This window comes from Gavia stellata, chromosome 2 (genome assembly GCF_030936135.1).
Source record: "Gavia stellata isolate bGavSte3 chromosome 2, bGavSte3.hap2, whole genome shotgun sequence".
Classification (NCBI taxonomy): Eukaryota; Metazoa; Chordata; class Aves; order Gaviiformes; family Gaviidae; genus Gavia; species Gavia stellata.
Genome location: NC_082595.1, coordinates 48,728,170 through 48,748,963, shown reverse-complemented (window position 1 = coordinate 48,748,963; position 20,794 = coordinate 48,728,170). Strand labels below are relative to the sequence as shown.

The 20,794-nt window shown below is 38.5% G+C and overlaps 1 protein-coding gene across 1 annotated transcript in view; it reads right to left on the bottom strand.

Moving 5' to 3' along the window:
- Window positions 1-20,794, bottom strand: part of MAP3K5 (mitogen-activated protein kinase kinase kinase 5) — a 106,969-nt gene that overhangs the window by 26,322 nt on the left and 59,853 nt on the right. The window contains exons 9-14 of the mRNA XM_059835849.1: window positions 18,337-18,496; window positions 15,861-16,014; window positions 12,838-12,945; window positions 7,423-7,472; window positions 2,193-2,288; window positions 784-865 (exon numbers count right to left, since the gene is read on the bottom strand). Coding sequence (XP_059691832.1) covers window positions 784-865; window positions 2,193-2,288; window positions 7,423-7,472; window positions 12,838-12,945; window positions 15,861-16,014; window positions 18,337-18,496 — 650 coding nt within the window. The remainder of the gene's footprint in view (window positions 1-783; window positions 866-2,192; window positions 2,289-7,422; window positions 7,473-12,837; window positions 12,946-15,860; window positions 16,015-18,336; window positions 18,497-20,794) is intronic.

Below are 20,794 nucleotides of genomic sequence, written 5' to 3'. Positions count from 1 at the left end.
CATGGGCTTAGATATTCTATCCTGTTCCCTGCCACCTAAAAGAAAGCCTAAACACCCTAAGTACTGCATTGCACCCAATGGCCCTGTACTCACTTTTCAAATATGTGTATGTTCAGATAGAAACCCAAGGTGAGAATACAGTGTGTAATGGCGTACCCAAGCAAGGTATCACTTAGCTAACAGCGGTGGTAGCAGAAGTAGGGCATCCTAAGCTTCAGTGTGAGTTAGTGGGCTAAGGGTATAAACAGACTTCCAGCTGGACCATCATCATCTGAGTTCACTGTTCATTGCTGTGCTTGCCTACAGAAGGTAACTAGCAAGGACAAGCCTTCCCCTATTACAACTATATCCTTACTTGCTGTGCAGATGACCTGCCAATAATGTAAGTGCACACAATTCCAGTGATGCATGAAAAAGACAACAAGCAGTCTTTAAAATTTAAATATATGCTAAAGCTGCTTGACTATGATTACACTCTGAAGTAATTGTTACAACAGTCACTCTGTAATAAGCACAACTGGAGAATTCCAGAGGTGACTACCTTCTCAAACGAGTATGCTAACTGAAATACAAGAGATTTAGCTATGCTGGTTATAAAAACTACATGAGGACCATTAAAAAGCATCATTATTTTATAAACAGTAGAGGGTAAAATTTTGTAAACAATAACTTGTCTAACTTCTTCCAGAGAAGGGATGAAAAATTTACTGCCTTCAGTGAAATGCTACACTAGAAGCCCAAAATTCTTAGTATGTTGGGGGGGGGGGGGGGGTGTAAAAATACCTCTAGAGAGTCTCCATCACATTCCCCTTCCTCTGTAGTCTTCCCTATTTCCTCAGTGATACTGTTCACCATGTCAAAAAACCTGTTAAAAGGAAAAAAAAAGAAAAGCAAATACACACTTGAGACAGTACGGGGACAAAGAGAATACTTCTTCCTAAAGTAATGAATGAACCAAAAGAGGACTTAAATATAGTAAGTACAAACTCAGTGTAAAAATTTGTTGCTTGGCAAAAAGTAAAAAATACTTTTATTACATGGAGAATTAACAGTCAAAATCTGCAGTTTTCCTACTTATTTTATGTAATCCTTTTATACATGCAAGACATCCATGATGCCTGAAATTATTAATGGAATTCATATTTAAAAATCTATCTATCAGGTGAAATTATCATCCTATACCACCATTTCTTTATGCCCAACAAAAGCACTGAAGCATCACGAGAAGTACCTAGAAGTCTTGCCTACGTTTGGAGGAGTTTTTGTAGTGCAGGAAGGCTAGCTTCAAGTTTTTGCTTGAATGAAAAGGGGCTCTATTTTACAACTTCCCATCAAAAAAATATACTATTACATATGACTTCTACCCCTTTGAAAGAATGCAAGTACAAATACTATGTCATGCTAAGGTATTGCTTCTCGTCTTCTAAGACGCACTCAGATACAAAGGGGAATGAACATGGTAAAAGAACCTATATGAACTAGAATGGATCAGAGAGCAAGCTAGGGTTTGGGCTGGGAGTTGGCCACAGCCATTAATATGGAGTACTGCGGTGATTTTTGATAAAGTTGCAGCCTTTTTTAGCACAAGAAGACGTGAGAGTTCCTCTGGGAATGCCTTCTGGATCAATTCAAGACTACAGCCCTCAAGCTTATGGAGCAGAAACACAGCTTAGAGAAACTGAGACACCCCTAATTTTGTGCAACAAACGCTTGCCAAGTTCCCTGTAGGGATACTGGTACAATCTTACTTACGTAAACATGATGCTAATGTAAAGGAAATCAGGTGTGCTTCTTAGTAATTGTAAATAAAATTCTAGTTACAGTAAAAGAGAAATCTTGACCAGACCTTATTGTTAACCCAGAAAGTTGTTAACTTCAGAAAGTCCATTTTAAATTTAGGATGCTTTGTTGGATTGGGGGCATCAAAAACTTCCAGTAAGCCTTAACATGGTAAGTATTACAAAAATAATCCCACAAAGTGTGGAAAAGAAACAATTAAATTTGTAATCATATTTGTTTCTAATGTTTGTCTGAGCTTGCACTTTGACCCTTCAAACCGTATACATCTCCAGGATCACTAAGGATGCTCAGATCAACTTTCACCATAGTTCTGAAAGAGTCAGTCCCTGCTGTGCATGTAGACACCATCTACCCCATCACAAGCCATGTTTTTTCTGAAATAAGTGACACACCTCCTGCAATGAAGTTCTGTGCAGAAATAGATTTGAAAGTCATCAGAGTTGTGCAGCACGTATAGGAAACAGCATCGTTCTTCAAACTTCGAAATGCTGAAAGAACAGCCAAGCAGAAAATGTTATTGAAAGATGCATTTGGACTTCTACCAGCTATGTCAAACCATACAGATTAACCCATTTAATATGGGAAAGCAGCAGATTAAACCTAAGAAGCCATAGTTTTTCCTTATTGTAAAATTACACTCTTGTATCCTCCAAAGTTCACATTCTGCTGTTCGCTATCATTCAGCTTGCCCCCCTTGTCCACACATTGCCTAAGAAAGAGTAGGAGCAAAGAAGTTAATACGATTATTTCCATTGACCTGAGTCATTTTTGTCTACAGTCCATTTAGGTAAAGCCCTTGATTTCCACTCCTGCAGCCAGGATGAAACATCCTTTCACGATCACATTAGAAAGCTGGACTTCGAACTCAAATCATGAGTTCTTCCTGCTTTAGAAATCAGCCACAGCTCAATCCTGAACACAAAAACTTCTGATCAGCTCCTTATGAATAGGTACATTGATAATATGTTGGAAAAATATTTTAGAATTAAGTCAGCATCAAAAAAAGTGAGGTGAATGACTTTAACACCCTTGCCCACCCATACCTTTCTTCAATTTTGCTTTTATCTACTGTAAGAGGAGAACAAAGATAATCAAGTAATGAATAATGCCATAATGAAGAATGCCATTTTCTTATGGATGCATAGATGTCTCAACAGAAGAGCAGAAGAGGTGCAAACTCTGGTACAGTTTTCTACCTCAAGTAGGCTGCAGCTCTTGCAGAGATATTCATCTACCAGAACTGTTTTATATGCCCGTCATTACTGTGCTCCTCATAGAAAATATTAAACATTATTTTAAATAGCTGTTTCTGCAACTTTGTCACATGTTGAGTGCCAGGTGTCAAGCTGATGCAGTATAATTTATTGTTACTATATTAAAGAAGGGGAAAAAAAAGGACTAGAGGTGTTACAAGGGAATATAATGCAGTATTTGAGAAACCAAGACAAGTTAAGTCTTCTTATTAACATTCTTAAGATACTGGACAAAATCCACAGTCCTAGTGAAATCAATCTATTTTAGCTGGATCAAGATAGCCATCATGTTTTTACTTAATTTACAGCACAATAAAGTAGAATGATATTCTATGTTGTGCCAAAGGATTGATGATTTGATTAACATAACAGTTTTTCTTAAAATATCAGGAAATGCTTGTAATTTTCAACCTTTAATAGGTGTCTAAGTTTGTCTGATCCTTGCTTCCTGTTATGATTCCTCTATTATAAAGCCCTGTAACTTTTGATAAACAAATGGCTCTTTAGACAAGCTGGGGGGCCTGCCTTTCATGAAGCTACTTATGAGAAGAACGAGCTGCATTGTAAGAATATTTGTCTTTGGGTATGGTGACTCATTTTACGTTAGGAAAAATTCGTAAATGCTAAGTAATGTACACACCTGGGAAGACAGTCACTGTCCCCAGTTTATAAACTAACTTTTAATTCAAGTTTTTCAAGCATATAAGTAAACTCTCCAGATATAGAATAACTGATATTAACAGAATTACTCATTCAAGTTCCATGTGATTTTAAACATTTTACTGAATAAACTGTCAGTTTAAACCTGACGTGCACAGAAGCCACTGACTAACACAGCAGGGAATAAAAGGGTAAGAATGTGGCATGTTCACAGAGGGCCGGCAAATTCATAAATATTTAAGGCCTTTAAGTGAGCATTTACATTGCTTATACGTTGCTTTCCTCCCTAAAAAAGTTGTTAAAGTGCAAAAAAGAAAGACTAAAAAATACCAAGTTATAAAAAGAGACGGGATAATTTGCTCAGGAAATGCCACATTCTGGCAGTTCCCAAGCACACTTAGTACCCACTGACTTCTACAACAGCAGAATTGGGGCTGAATTTGCAAAACTCCAAAGACAAACAGGGAAGCACGATGCAGTGTGGCCTTGTGCCCAGCTCACGTGCATCCAGAACTCCCCTTAGTCAATGAGAAATTACTGCAAATGCTGCAACTACTGCTTACTAATACTTCCAGAAGAAGCAGCAGATAACAAACACTTGAGCATTGGCAGCAACCACAGAGAAGCAGCTCCGTGGAACTTTTGTCTCTTTTTTAGAAGTGTAGCAGTATAGACACCTCTCCCTGTCATAACTAACTAGTCTGACGAGATTCCAAGTTCCAAGAACTTGGGATGGAAGACGAACATCCTCGTTGTCAAGTCTTAAGCTATGAAGAAAACGAGATGCAGATCTGAATCACTGTTTCTAACAAGACATTCATCAGCATGACCTCTGAGGCACTCTCCCACGGAAACAACACAAGTAGCAGTTACTTCATAATCCAGGGCTTGTCCCGAACACTGAAAAAAGCCAATTTGTAGTCTAGTAACTTCAGTCCACTACTTTATTTTTTATTTTTAAATTGGAAAAATAAAGATGGTATCTTCTTGCTCATATGATATGATGTCAGCTCTGCAGAACACTGGAGACTTTTCTGGATAACCTAAGATGCAAAGCACCTTGGGGTAGCAGCCATGTTTCAAAAGCTCTGACGAAGCCTTTAAGGTTAACAGTACTTTTTGGCCTGATTCAATAGTAAACATCTGTGTTTAAGAGGTCAATAAGGCATATGACAAAAGCAGAGTTATTTACATTGGCACACAAACTGCTAATCAATGAGTTTGTTAAGCTAAACCCAATTACTGTGACTCCCTGCATACAGAGTGTGATTTAGCACTGTGCTGCTCAGAGAGCTCTATATACTTTCCAAGTCCCTTTGCAATTCTTGAAAGCTGAACTCTACTACTCATGAAATAAAACATTGATTACACCGGCTGATACATAGCACACAGAAGAAATGACCCCTCAGTAACATCCTTGAAGTATTACCAAAAACATTAGCCATTTCAATGCTAGATGTCTCTTCAGACCTGCTGTCTCCTTATGTAACGCAGTAAGTATTTATGGAAGCCTTTGCTGAAAAAGCCTCCAAGATGTACAAAGACCTGCCTTGTACGTTAAGGCTGCACCTCTAAAGCTGGCTCTTACTAGTCTAGAAAGGCTGAGAAACCTCATAAAGCTGGGAACACCCACTTCCTAGACTGCTTTAAGTCTAGGAGCTTCAAAGGAGCCAGAAATAGTCCGGATACAAAAATAGATTAGAAGCAGGCCTGGTTCTGAAAGCTGTCCCACTCCAAAGAATACCTACTTTCATAAAAAAACCTGAAAAACACTGAAAAACTAAGTGATCACAACCTTGTATATATTTGGAAGGAAAAAAAAAAAAGGAAAAAGAAAAGGCTTATTCAGTTTTATTTTTGCATAAGATAAGGATTTCCCCCTGCAGCTCCTCATGGAGGCAGCCAGACAGTTTTCTAAGAATTCACAGTGACTCTTGGCTCACTGTAAAGTCTTCCAAGTTGTTTTGGACATCTGTCCAGATGAACAGATTGGAAATCTAATTGACAAATTAAACTACAATTGACAGTTTAAACAACAAATGCAGGAGGGTACACCAGAAACAGTACTGACAACATGGTTTAATAAGGGGGAGGGTAAGGAAAAAAAAAACCCGCCGACAAATAAATACTTTTTTTTCTTTTTAGAAGCACACAAAAACATACTGTAACCAAAACCCAAACCAGACTGAACTAAGCATATCACTGCAATTTTTGCCTAAAAATAAGCTGAATCCCACAGGATTGAATTTCTGTGCACCTATTGATAGTTTGGTTTTTTAAATTACTTTTTGGAAGGAAAAAGAATCATCCATCTGTGCAAAAACATACTGCAGACATAGCAACAGCTTTGTGTGTATGGAACAGTTATTATTAGAACAGAGAAATGACTATTTAAAAAAACTGTAAGATTTCTGGACTTTTTTTTTTAAATTACACTAAAAGCAAACACCAAAGTGGAAAGTTGCAGGATGCTGAAGTATAGATAAATCCTAGAAACAAAGAGACTAAGATGAATAATTGATCCAAAGAAGTCACAGCAGTGGTAGAACACTACTTTCTTACTATCAGAAGATACAAATTGCAAGGCTGGACCCTTCCAAACAAGATGCACACTATGTTCAACCTGGGCTAGCAGAGCAGACCCACTAGCTCAGATTTGGCTGTTCTCTACTGACAATATGGCACACAGCCTGGACTAAACCCACCCTCCAGTAAAGAATTCTCCCTAAAGAAGTCTCCCTAGAAGACAGAAAACATTTTGCTCAAATCAAGTAAATAGATGGAAAAGTTTCCTCCTTTGTGATTATCTCACAAGCCCTGTCCCAAAGAGGGAAGCGTGCTGAAGAAAGGTGGCCTTGAACATATAACATCGTTCTCTTCTAATCCCGTCAAGCCAGTCTTGCATGTGTCATTCCTGATCCTATGATTTATTAATCCCTGTTAACCTAGTCCACATGAATCTTTGGGAGGTTTGGGGTTGTTTTTTCTGGGTTTTTTTGTTTGTTTGTTTGTCTGTTTGGGGTTTTTTTCCTTTCCCCCCCCCCCTTCTATTGACTCCCTTTTCTGTTCTCTCAAACAATCGTCAGTATTTTACTTTGTGGTCTAACCACCACACTGCCATTCTGCATTGACAGACTCCTCTCCTACGGGCCTTCTCTGAAACAGTTTTGCTGTCATACCAATAAACAGACACAGAAACAAACAAACAAAAAAAACCCCAAACGTACACACTCACACCAAAACCCAACAACAGGTAAGCAATTAGGATACTGCAAGACACCCTGATCTTGTCAGTTCCTCATATCCTCCTGCTCCACATCCACATGTTACTTCTTGGCTTACATACTCTGTGTGCCAGGCAGCTCCTAGCTATAACAGAACTCAGGTAAGATGACATGAAACATTGGCAGTTATTTTAATTCAATCTTAATTAGCATAAAGTGACTACCAACTTTTAGAAAATGTTAGGGTTTTTTATTTAACAGGCTGTGTTTGCTAATTTTTACATAATGAACCCTGCGAGCAGTCATTTCTGAATCCGGAGTAAGACTCCTGGGGCTTCACTTAGAGCAAGGCACCTGTGAAAGTACCTGCAATACTCTGCTCCAATTCTGTGTCTGCTACTCCACCAAGGTCTGGAGCAGCAGCTTAATATAATATTCATTCAATTACTCTTTTCATTTCAAAACATGAAAGGGAAAAAACTTACCTTACTCCCCTGATAGAAGCAGCACTGAAGTTCCACTCGTGGATACCTTTCTGTAACATGCAGAAGAAAATAAATAAATAAAACATTCCTTCTTACAAATGAAGTGCCAGTAGGCATGTCTTCTAGCCTGGAACTCAAGAGATGGAAAGAGAAATACTTGAATTATAATAGCCTATTATCTTTGAACAGTTGTTCTTAAGGGCATTTTTTTTCCACCCAAAACCAAAGGGACAGAAGTTCTAGATAGAAGTTTTGTGTTGTTTCTTCACTGTTTATTCTGCAAACACAATATACTATTTTAGAAAATATGCAAAACAGCAGATCAAAAGGGCTGCCAGTATAGCCTGGTCTGAGTGCTGAACTTGGGGTCACATGCAACCCTCTGGAAAGTGGGAGAAGAAAATTCCACCTCTGAGAATAACAAGAGCCTTCTCCGCATGCCCCATGTCCAAATGTGTGGGAAGACCAGGTGGAGCACGCTACAAGCAGGAAGTCTGACGCTGGAGAGCAAAGCGGGAAATTCTTGGAAAGTAGGAAGAATTGCCCAGGGAAGGAGCAAATCTGAAGGCCAAGCATCCAAAGAAACAGAAAGGAGACTATTTCCCTAGGAATCCAGAAGAGAGCAGTAAGAATGTACCAAAACCCCTAAGGGCTGCTGGAGTAATAAACAAGGCTGGAAGGAAGAAGCCACCCTATGAAAACACAAAGGGTCAGGACACACTTATTTATTTTCAGATCTTTGAAATTTATGCCTGTCACATTCAGCAGAACTGAGTTCTCTCCGTAGACAGTCATATTGCTCTATGTTAATGTTCTAATAAAACTTTACTGTAGGAAACAGAAGCCTTTTGTATCTTCTAATGAAAACATTCTCCTTTCAGGAAAAGGTGGAACTACACCACCTCAAAGTCCTGGCAACCTTGGGATACCACCACAATGAGCAACACATTTGAAGAACCTCTGCTTTCTAGAGCTGAATTTCATTTGGCATTTTAGTGACCTGAGCAATTAAAAGGCATGGAGACATTTCTTGCTGAGAGGTAATTTATAGCAGGCATAGTGTCAAACACAAACAAAATCAAAAAATTCCAAAAGACGACATGAAAATGTGTGGCTTATAAAACATTTCTGTAATATTTCATTATTCATGAAGTCGGAACAGATACATTGCCAAAATAGTTGCACAATGTGCAGGAAATGATACAGGAAATTGTTCTCCCAGCTATAACAGCTTTCTATAAGGCTTCCTACATCAATTTTCTCCTCCTCTGTAATTCTTTCCTTCCTGCTCAAATCATATTAAAGGTTGTGATGCTAATATAAAATGCCTATCATAACGTACCAAAAATACAGGCAAACATCTTTCTTGAAGCACAAGCTTCACACTATTATAATTGTAAAGTACAAAGCAGTAACTCCAGTATCTCTGCAATGTTAAATGGGGGGAAGGGTTCCTCCAGTGGGGTACAGGGACAGGAGAATAGCCCAGTATTAAGAAAAGGTGGGACTGCATCTTGAAGTAGGGGTACTAACTGATGCTAGTATGAAGTGTTTGTGAAACTACTATTCGAGTTGCCTGGTTCTCTTGCACGAATAAAGATCAACTCAATCCCTCTGCTAATAAGGAGGGTGTATCTGCACTGTCTTTTATTCCTCCCTCCATCTACAAACTCTGCCACTTTCCAATTTTCCATGCTTGAAAACTCTCTTCAGAGCTTAATTAGTGGTACTTGTCCAATTCCCACTATTGGGAATAATTGAAAATGTAAATAAGTTAAAATATACGTCCTGACAGGCAGAAATGCTCAAGAAGTATAACAAGAGGCATAAGTATTGTGGGTTTTACCTGCCATCTATGTGCAACTAATCTCTCACGGATTCATATCTCTTCTATTTACCACACAAAATTCTCAGCCAATGAAATAATATAAAAGTTATGTCCCTCACGATCTTGCCAAGTTTTGAATACACTGGAGTAAATATATCAGGCGTGCTATCCAAATTCAGCATCTGTTCTTTGGTTAGGCAAAAAAAACCCACCAATCATCCAAAACAAAACTCAAAATGGATTCAGAAGCCAATGCGAAACAGAGACAGGCTGTTCTTTTTCAAACTTGCAAACAGCACTGCTGCATTCCTCTAACCCCATGCGGAAAGGGCTGCTAAAATTAGGGAACTGCAAGGCAAAGGTAATGCGCATTCTAAAAAATACAACGCTATCTGATTTTTATAGGCAGTTGTTTATGTTAAACTTGGCATTATTAAAGGCATAAATGTTAAGATATGCTGCTAAAAGCCACGGAAAAAGAAAAGACCACATTATTTATCCTGGTATTGACTGTCATTTGCCTATTTGCTACAAAATTGCCGGCTGCAGGCTCCACTGAGTTCCAGTTTGGTTTTGAAACAGAAGTTCAGTTTCTTTGTGCATGAAAGGAAGTTCATACACTTCATAACCCACAATTCTTATTCTTAGAGCACTGGCTGAATTTTGGAAAGTAAATAGAACCATTAATTTATGAGCCAAAATGAACAGAAATCTGAAGCGCGACCTGGTAAAGTTCTGACAGACCTATGGTAGGTAGATTGAAATAGGTTAGTTGAAGAAGTTGAAGAAGTTTCCAAACCCAGCTGTCTAACCTGCCCTTGCAGGTGGTCTTTGCTCATTAACCAGCCCCTAAAAATGCCTGTTTTCAGCCCTGTAAGGTTTAAACCAAGAGTCTTCCTCTTTGCAGTGCGCTGGCAGATAATACATCAATTTCCTTCATGAAATCTCTTCTCAAAGACAAATATTACACTGGTTATATTCAACTGAAAAGGAAGCTGGTGCCTCCAAATTTTTCTAGTCCCTTTGCTCCCTGTAAGGTTTCTGATGGATTCTAAGGACTCTGACAAACTTGCAACAACAGAATATAATTGTTCAGCTGAAGGGGTAACTACCAAATTGCCCACTGCATTCTTTTGAGGGGTATTATGGCTCACAGGGCAAGGATGCCTGCACTGAGTATCAATCAGATCCCAGGCTACTGAATAAGCTCACCACAGTAAGGATTCTGACCAGAGCAAAAGTACTAGGGAGTGCATTTAAAACTGACCTTGTCTAATGCTATTGATTAACACTAGGGCAGCAAAAATAGGAAAACACTAATCTGCAGAAAATAGAAAAATACACTCTGCAAATCAGGAAGGAGGGAGGAAAAAAAAGAAAAAAGGTATACTATAAAGAAACTTTAAAAACTTAGTAAAAGAATTATAATAACAGAAAACGCTACAAAGCAAAGGTTATAACTCTGGAAGGCCAAAATACCTGCCTACTGAACACCAAACAGGTACAGATTAATACATCCAAATCTTTCTCCCAGTCACAGAATGACTGGGCAGTCAAGTGACACAGCTATGAAAAAGGCCATTGCTGAAAGTATCAAGCAAAATATCCCAGTAGATAAAAGATACATGAACGCACCACGAAATACCATTTTTGGAATATGAGTGCACATGCTTAATATTAACTCAAACTGGAACAAAAGAAATCATGGCAATGAGACACCATGTGTGGCCAGTACACCAAGCCTGCTTGTTTTGCCTAAAAAAAAAAAAGAAAAACCACACAACGAAAAACCAAACCCAAACAACCACTAAGAGATACTAGGATTCTCCTTAAAAATACTGTAAGGTAAACATCAGAGAGAGAAATGAACCAGTTAACATAAACACCATGTTAGCAAAAGAACAAGTAAGTATGAAATGGCAACAAACAAATTCAGACTGAAAGCTAGAAGACTTAAAGTAACACTTTTCTACTTCACCAGCACCCTAGGTGTTCTAGAGGTGCAGTGGCACTCTCAAACCACTTTCCAGCACAAACTGTCATCTGTGAAACCTACGCTAGTATTCAGATGGAGCTTGGTCACTTTACGTGAAACATTATATGGCAAGAGTGTCTGCAACAGAGGTGAACAGGACTCAGTAGTTCAGAAAATTCCTTCTAGTCCTATGTTCCTCCTTATACTATAGATAAGCCACTTAACAGAATAGAAAGTATTGTGTGGAGGTGAACTACATACACACAAAAAAAGCCTAAAAAACCCAAAACAAAACAAAAAGCATGTATAAGTAGTTTCTAAATAGACTAAGTTCTGAATACTGAACTTGCAGAACAGATATTTTACAATAGCAAGGTTTACTCTGTAGTACTGACAAATCATTATTTACTGTGTGGTAAATTTTGGTTTTGTCCAAGAATTGCATAAATTTATTTTTTATATTATTCTCAGAGACTGACCCTACTTGGAGAAGCATCAGTCAGAACAAACCACAAATAAACAGAAATTCATTGGTCTAGGCAAACATTTCAGTTTGTGCTTTAAATATGCTATTTCAGCCACTGTCGGTTTACATTTTCTCATGAACTTACAATAAAAATTCTAAGCAGTACAGTGTACCATATTCTGCATGCAAAAATGTGTCTCCTTTTACAGACTACAAGTACGAAAGCTGAAGGATGGATTACATGAAAAATAGGTCTTCACTGTCCTATCCTGCAGGCAAACAAAATGCTGCCACAGAAGAATGAACAGTGCTAGTTCTCACAAATCGCTTGTGTTGTGCCTCCAGGTGACTCGGCCTCCACTCACTCTTCATATACTCCCTCCATGTTCCCGTGCTCTCGTCCTTCTCCAAGGTTCTACGGTGTCCTTCCTGTCTTCACTCTTACCAACATTTTGCTTCCTAAGCATCCCAGAATGTAATAACCATTCTAGGTTTTCCTCTCCCCTTGCACCTCCAGATTTTCTAAGCTCCTTTCCAAATACGTCTGGCTATCTCACACCTTGACATATGGACTTCCCAGCCTTTTCAACTTCTAGACCCTCTGAGCATCTATCTGTCTATCCTTCTGTGAAATACTTCTTTTGATTGATTCCGCTCCTATTTTAAGACACCAGTCTCTACTACTTTCATATTAAAGGAGTATTTAACCCAGCTGACAAGCAATACTGCAAGTACAAGAAGAAGATAGTTCTGTTTGTATAAGTAATTTTATGCTACATTATTTGTATGATGACAGTATATTGTAAATTACTTATGAAATCTCAAGCAACAGACTTGTTGTATATTATACATTGGTTTAAAACAACCTGAAAGGAGTTGCAAGTTATTTTAAAAAATTATGGAGACAAAAAAGTTCCATTGAACAACAGGACAACGAAAAAATTAAGAATGCCATATTAAAAATAAAAAATAAAAAAATGCATGGCAACATATGTCCACAGCATCTTCCTATGTGTTACTAAAACACTTTTTTCCTTTGCAGAATCCATCATTAGATGCAACTGTTTACATGTTATATGCTTTATGTACCATGCATACTTGTAAATTGTGAAAAAAGTTACAGCTACAAACAACATCATGGTATACCTTGTCATCAGGCAGCACATGCCAGATAGATACAGTCTTTTCCTCAGCTTCACTGTTGATGGAGAGATATGAGGGCTGATAGATTTTTGTTGGTTCTAATATTAAAACCTTGTAGGAAAAAATTTTTAAGAGTTAGTACAAAATATGTAGAACTTTAAAAAGTATTAAATTCTGTTAAAACTATTTCTGTAGTCATACCATAGCAGGAAAAACAAGGGAAACAGAATGAAAAGAAAAATTTTAGGTACTGGGCTAGTTTAGTATGGCTGACAGTAACTTACGATAAAAAAATAAATTAAAATTGACTCTTTTTTTAATGTAAGGCTATTACGTGTCACTTGTTAGCACATATCATAATTTTCCAAATTACTTCTCTGCCAACTATCAGATTTCGAAATCTTTCTGTCACAATTCATTCTCTTGCAATGCCATTCAAGATCATGCATCTCCTGTGTGGACAGGATTCATGGTATACCTTTATCGTCTTTTGGTGGAAGTGCATTTCAGTAAATCAGAAAAACACATCAACCTAGAGCTAGACTGAACTGCTTTTGATTTAGACCACTGTGAACTGTAGCCACCAGATAAAATTATTTTCTGAAAAGCAACAAGCACCACTGCAAGAGGCTGACAGCTAAAGATTACAGAAAATTTCCTGGAATAAGTGAAACAAAAACTAGAACCATCACGTAAAAGAGATGGGATGCAATGCAGCAAGATTTAGTCTAACATAACCACTTAGCAAATTAAGCCAGCCACTCTGCCACTTTAACAGTGTTCTGCCAGAATTAATTCCAGACGTTTAAAGCTTCCAGCATGCTCTAAAGGAAGAAGTCAACAAAGTTTGGATATTTGAACAAGTGTGGTTTCTCATTAGAACTATTTATCTATTTTATATTTTCAGTGGCTAAAATCTGATGTCTAAAACACCAAATCAATATTGCCTGTGTTGAAAGTATTCTCATTCTTCAGAATGTAAATTATTGTTATTAATTCAAGAAAAAGCTATGCTCTTCCACTGCAGCATGCAGAAGATTTCCAGCCCTCAGTTGAAAAGACATTCTAGCCCTCAGCTGAAAGGCATTTATAAAATAGGACTAAGTTAAAGAAAGTTAACAAACTGATAATCTTCCTTCTTTCTTCTGCCCTTCCCTCTCCCATAAAAGCTCCAATCAAACATCATCTTCAAAATATCCAAGATACAGAATTGCTCATTTGAAAATTTTTGGAGTTCAAACAATTGCTTTAGGAAATAATGACTGACTGGGGCAATTTGGTCTACATCTATTTAAAAAAAATAATACATAGACACCTATGCAGAAAGTCTTGGAAAGAGCCATGGCTTAGAGTCAAATCTAAGCCACATCACCTCCTACAGAGTCAATGAGCACACATATACACTGGCAGAAGAGCAAGGCCAAATTTTGAAAAGTATCTAGGCATTTAACTCCATAAATGATGACCAGTGGGATTTCAAATGTGTTGCTTGGCATCTCCAGAGACTTACAATTTCTAAAATCTGGATTAGACCATTTCACAAATTGGGGTCAAGTTACCCACAAGCTATGTCACTTCTTCCTCTAAAGGCCAAAAAGAGGGTAATGACACTGATGCTACCAGATAAGAGAGTAACTGACAACTAAGCTAGTACCGATGGACAGTGAAGTCCGTAAGTTCAAGCTCTGAGAACAATTCACAATAAGGAAATCTGCAAAAAACTTTTTAGAATGAATTATTTGCAAGAATCCGGGAGAAGGGAGGGAAAAGAAAATTACTATGTTTCATTTCGTTGACTTTTTGAACGGTATGATTCTCCCTCTGAATAGGTACAAATAGAACTTTTGTATTATGACAGATCATGTATGTCTGTCTGCAACACCAGAATAGTTTCCTGTACAAGACAATCAAATTATGTGGTCACTGGGTTTATATTTTGGCTCATGCTATCGCAATGATCAGTTTCAGTTTGTCTCTTAATATTAATAAAAATCCAAACCATTTGACTTTGACAGTTTTGTAAGCCAGAGCCTATTTTAAGTATCTAATTGCTCCATTTCATCATCAAAAAAATCTAAGAACATGGCCATGTCTTTTACAAAAAACAGAGTATTCAAAATATTTTTTACTTCCCTGCAAAACTTTACGCCCATTCTCCTAAGAAGGAGAACCAGACTCCCTAGGGAGTCTCATGTTGGTTTCACTTTACTGCCTCAAGCTGTTGCTGTTCAACACCAGAGTCTTCCTTATGGTTTATTATCCTGTCTACACATGGAAGCCAGAAGAACTGTACAAAGCAACTAGTATGCACTTCAAGTATCTAGGAGGCAATAGCAACTGCTATTTAAAACAGAAAGCTGTATTTGCTAATGGTTAGCTAAAAGGAATACCCAAGACATTATTTCCTGTACATATGTAGTTAATAGGTTCAGGGAACAAAGATCTTTTTTACAGTATACTTTCAGGACATTGTACAACACCAGGGTATCTAATAAAAATTCTCAGCAAAATGTCTGTGGAAGAAATCAGAAAAGTATATATATTCTTATAGGGCAGTGTTGTTGACATTGTCTATTAGCTGGAACAATGGATTTCTGACTGCTTGGGCTGATTTTTAACCTCTAACAGAGCACAAGCTTAATTGGCAGTAGGCTATGCAAAGCCTGCTGAGCTAGAAAGAGACCGAAATTACGTATCTTTTCTTCAAAACATGATATAGTTAATATAGTATCACCTGGAATACACTGCAAAGGTTTGCTTTAGAAGTATACCCATTGGTAGCAAACACTAAATAGCAAAGTTCTATCTTGACTTTTTTCCTCATTACTTTCATATGGAACACACTGTGCAATCCCATTGTAGCCACGTGCAATCAATTAAAACCAATCTAATATGCAGACCAAATACATTTCTTCTAGACAAGCAGTTTATTGTCTGGCAATCTAGAAACAAGCAGCATTTTTGTTCATTTCCTTCATGTCACAATTTATTAAAACAAGCACCCCAACAACAAAACAACCACTTACTGGAAATCGAACTACAGACACATCTGTCTTTGTGGCTTCAACAAGGAAGTCCATCCAGAAGTCCACAAGTTCCTGTTTGGCCATATGTTGTTCTGGAGTCAGTTTCTTAAAATGCTGATATATCAAAATAGTCTCTACAATAGACTTCAGGTACCTGTGATCATCCAAGCATATATAGATAGTAAATTTAATACCATTTGTAAATAATAATGTCTCTACCTCTAATCACAACTGAAGCATTCACCACTACAACACCAAGGCAGCCAGTAAGATTTTGGTTCTCTAGGATTGCTTTTAGTAATAGCAATTCTCCATTTAGAACTGGAAACATAGCTACTATATTAGTAACCTGAAATACAAATGAGTTCTGGGACACTCCTTCCTGCATATATTCCTGATCCCATATACTGTCTTCTATCCTAAACCATGAAAGCTTCATGAAATAGCTAAATCCTCAGCCTATGGAACACGCTGAGCCCATGTCAAACTTGTTTCAGTAGTGATCAACCTCAAATAAAAGCTCAGGTGAAAAGTCCACTAGTTTAACTTTCTACACTGTTCTGTCTTCTGTATTATATCTGCACAGGCAGTTGTTTAACACAGATTTCTAAAACATGACACTTCTGGAATTGATTATCCTACAAAGATGACAACAGCTACGCTAAGCAGCCTTTTGGCATTGCTATGGAAGGACAACAGCAGTGCTGAATGTCTCCCCCAAATGCAGCTCATCCCTCTCTCTGATGTTCTACTTTCTGGGGCTGGTTTATGGGGCTCCTCATAACATTGCTTTCTCTTGGCACTTTTGAAAAAAGTTGTAAAAATAATCTTATGCAATTTTTATGAATACTACTGCAATTAGACACACATGCCTAAAGAGGATATATCACAGCTACCACCTTATCACAATTAGACTATTCATGGAAACTTTGTTTTCAGGCTTATGACAAGAAGGTACAATATAAACTCAGAGGGCCTTTTGGGAACAGTTCCATAGCTACGCATTTTCCAATCATCCTTCTTAGGCCATGGGGATATCTGGCTTAAGGTACCATACCTATTCTTCTTCGCACCAAGCGCGAACAGCAGGCAACAGACTAGTAAGGAATTGCTCACAGGAGAAACCCTTCCTGACGCACAAATGAGTGTGCTGTATTTTCAGAGTTTAATCCACAGACTTAAACTCCAAAGGGGCACGGGTACATAAAAACCTGACAACCAGACATTCATAAACTCCAGAAAACTCTACCAGGAGCCTTCCAGACAGTGCTATCCAGCTTCTCAGTAAAACATGCACATAGTAAAAATGGAAAACCTTGCACATAAATACACTGTAAACAACATTTATAAAATATTTGGTCAGAAAATTAGAGTTCCTAATTTTGACAGTTTCCTATGTTATATCATTATAGAAGCTTAGCATTTCCATATTTTAGCACACATACATACATTCCCCTCTGATCAGCTTTTGGAGACAGACCTTCCAGCCTTTATAAAAAGGCAAGAATACATAGGCTGCAACATATAGACTCTTTCAATTGGCAGAGTGACAACTTTTTTAGTCAGAAAGGAGTTTTGGTTCTCCCCAGCTAACAGGATCCCAGCCCTTGATGAACAGATGACTGGTCCTTACTTGCTGCCTATATCCAAAGCAGAACAGGTGCTGGGATCCTGCTGTCAGAGCACACATCTCTTGGCCTTTGCATAACAGATGTTGGAGTGGTCAGGCATTGGAACAGGGTGCCGAGGGAGGTGGTGGAGTCACCGTGACTGGAGGTGTTCAAAAAACACGTAGACGTGGCACTGTGGGACATGGTTTAGTGGGCATGGTGGTGTTGGGTTGATGGTTAAACTTGATGATCTTACAGGTCTTTTCCAACCTTAATGATTTTGTGATTCTGAGTCTACAGTGTTGTCTTTAACCCTAAGATTTATAACCTTCCTGTCAATTGGACTTTAATCTGCATTCTTCTCAATCGTAATGAGATGCACTCGCACCATGCAGCTCATTTGTGTTCAAGTTCCTAAAACAGCTGGTACATGCAATAACCATCACAGTATTCCAAGGTATATCCGTGCCTCTCTAGCCAAGCTGTCTGCACTCCCAAAAACTTTCAGGCAGTTATGACTAAACCCACCTGCCACTACCACTTCTCTTCAGCAGTGCAACCACTGAAGTACAGTGCCTACAAGCAACTCCTTTCCCCCCTTGCCCTCAGAAGGGCCTGGAGCCAGTGGTGACTCTGCCCTTCTCAGACGTCAAATTAAAGACCCATATCAAATCTATTCCTGAATAAAGGCAAAAGGGAAAGAGAGTCCCTTGTCTGGGTAAAAGTGCAGTGAAATAATACACAGCAAAATTTGTTAACAAACCAAAACCAATCTTCTGCCAGCTAAATACACTGCCGAATGTGAAAGCTGAAGGAGTCCAATGTTTTAATACATAGCAATGTATGTGACACATTTATCACCTTACCATGCTGGTGCCTTTAGCTTAAACAGCTTTTCTGAAGCCTGGATCACTCTTATATGGTCATTAGCCAACATACTGGCCCCCAAGAAAGATCCCACTTCCCAATAGCTCTGCAGTTTCTCCAAGCTCCCCTTTTTACCAAGCAGGCTGCTGATCTTTACTCCTGTAGTAAAAAGAACAATAGGTCACAGCAATGTATTAATGCAGTTTTAAAATAACCATTTCCCTGATTTGAAATCCATTGATTGCTTAAATTACTTCATTGAAATGGAAAGGCTACAGTAAGATGGAAATCATACTCACCAGTTAATGTTATATGCCTTCCAAACACCCTTAGCAGTAGCAGATTTTTTTTTTCCCCTCCCCCTCTTCCTAAAGGTTTCTCAGGAAAGGAACTTTAAGACATCACTGTCAGGACAAGGCCACAGTCAGATTACCTATGTTCTTGCATGGACCTCATCTGTAAAGGTAAATTGGGGCCTTAGGCTACACAACATAGCTGTAAAAACTTAACAGATGCTGAATAAGGCACCTATTATGTTTTTTTCTGCTTTGTTTTTTTGATTTACAAGCCCCAAGCCCCAAACTTACCTTTATAGACAAGGTCCCATGCAGAAGGAACAGATGATCCACTGGGCCTCTTCCAGCAGTGATGTTCTTTTAATTGCCGCAAGTCCTACCCCAATGAAAGACATCTATTAATATTAGTAAGTCCCTCAGCAACTCAAGACTATGGAGAGCCTCAGGTTTTATTTTGACTTGCTCAGTTTTCTGAGAACTACAAGTTCCCTGTGGCCTTCAGGATGATTTTTAGTTCATATTAGCTGCTACATATTTATAGCAAACGAGATATGCTACACCATTCCCCGCAGATGATGAAGTCTCTTCACCACCATAGTCTTTTATTCACTTTTCCCACACTACTCCACTATAGCAGTTTCCCTCCCACATCACTTTCCATTGTCCTTGATATCAAGGCTGAGTATTCACAAGAAATTTTGATGCAACTGTTGATCTTCATTTTTTCCTCAACCTTCTGTAAGTAGCTAGCAGACTAAACTTCATGCTGGAAGCTGCAATAAATCTTATCGAAATGGGTAACACGACATTAGCTACACTTCAGTCTACAAAATTAATCTTGTTTTCTCATATTGCTCACATTTTTATGTTACCAACATCAGACAATAAACATTTTTAAAATGTGAAATGGTATCCAAGTGGTCTATAGCCTATTTCACATCTATATTTCACACTTTGCGCTCTCTTGCTAACAAGAAATTGTCATGCTTGAGTAACATACAGAACAAAATAATACTTAAGTCATATAAAAACATTATTTGTTTGCTTCTTGGGAAAGAAGTTTGTTTAGTTATTCCTGAAGAGAAAAAATGCAACAGATTTTACAAAATATCTCAGATCTACCCGAGACATGATGCAATGCACATCACCTCCATCAACTCCACAATGTACAGTGGTGACCATCTCTATGCATATCAGCTCTGCAAGGCTTTAAGCCAGGGTGCTATATACATGCACATTGTCAAGAGACCACTTCAGGATGTACACGTACACTTGTTGGGAAAGGAGAGGAAGGCGGAATTTGCATTAAATGTGTTCAAGAAACCAAAACCTACATGCTATCCACACAACACAGAAAACAGAAAAAAATTTAATCTCCTCCAGGACCCTAGAGTAACACTATTCAGCAATATCCTCAAAGGCTGAAGGGCTCTGCCAGAACGTCTAAAACATTTGCATGCACATGACAGCAGCATACAAGAGCAGATAGACACCTACCAACTTCCACAGGCTTTGAACATGACCTTATCACAAGGGAAATAAGGAATTGGTATCACAGGGATACATGAATCATTCCAGACCTTCGCTGGGAAGAAGGGAAAAGGGAGCAATTTAACTGTGGGGAGGGCCTTCACTAAGTACTGGGTGATGGCACTCATAGCTGCAGTGACCACTGACAAGCTACCACAAGCTATTTGTCACAGCAAGCAGCAGAACTGGTCTCTGGTTCACAGGCTTATATACTCCACCATGCTTCATTGTGCCTGCAGGAACCCACCCCTCACAACCCTCCAGTGTTCCAGGTGTGCGATCAGAGCCAAAGCAAGGTACAAACTAGTGTGTGGTTTTGAAGACAAGTACAACTCACAAGTTGTGAGGGGAAGGGATTGGGATTACCATCATGGCAGGGAGAAGTGTTTGTTAGGAGGGTAAGTGATAGCAAGGATTTTGAGTCCCAGCTCACAGAATAAGGGAGAGCTATAGGAAGATGGTGGGAGAAAGGATGAACATGTAGCAGCAACGGTATCTGAGGACACCAAATTTGGTAATCATTACTGTTATGTAGCCTGGATGAATGGGAGGTTTTACCCAAGTATTCTGGGAAGTGGATCCTATTACCTCGGAGAAGACAACATCAGCCTCTCACCAAATTCTTCTGAGA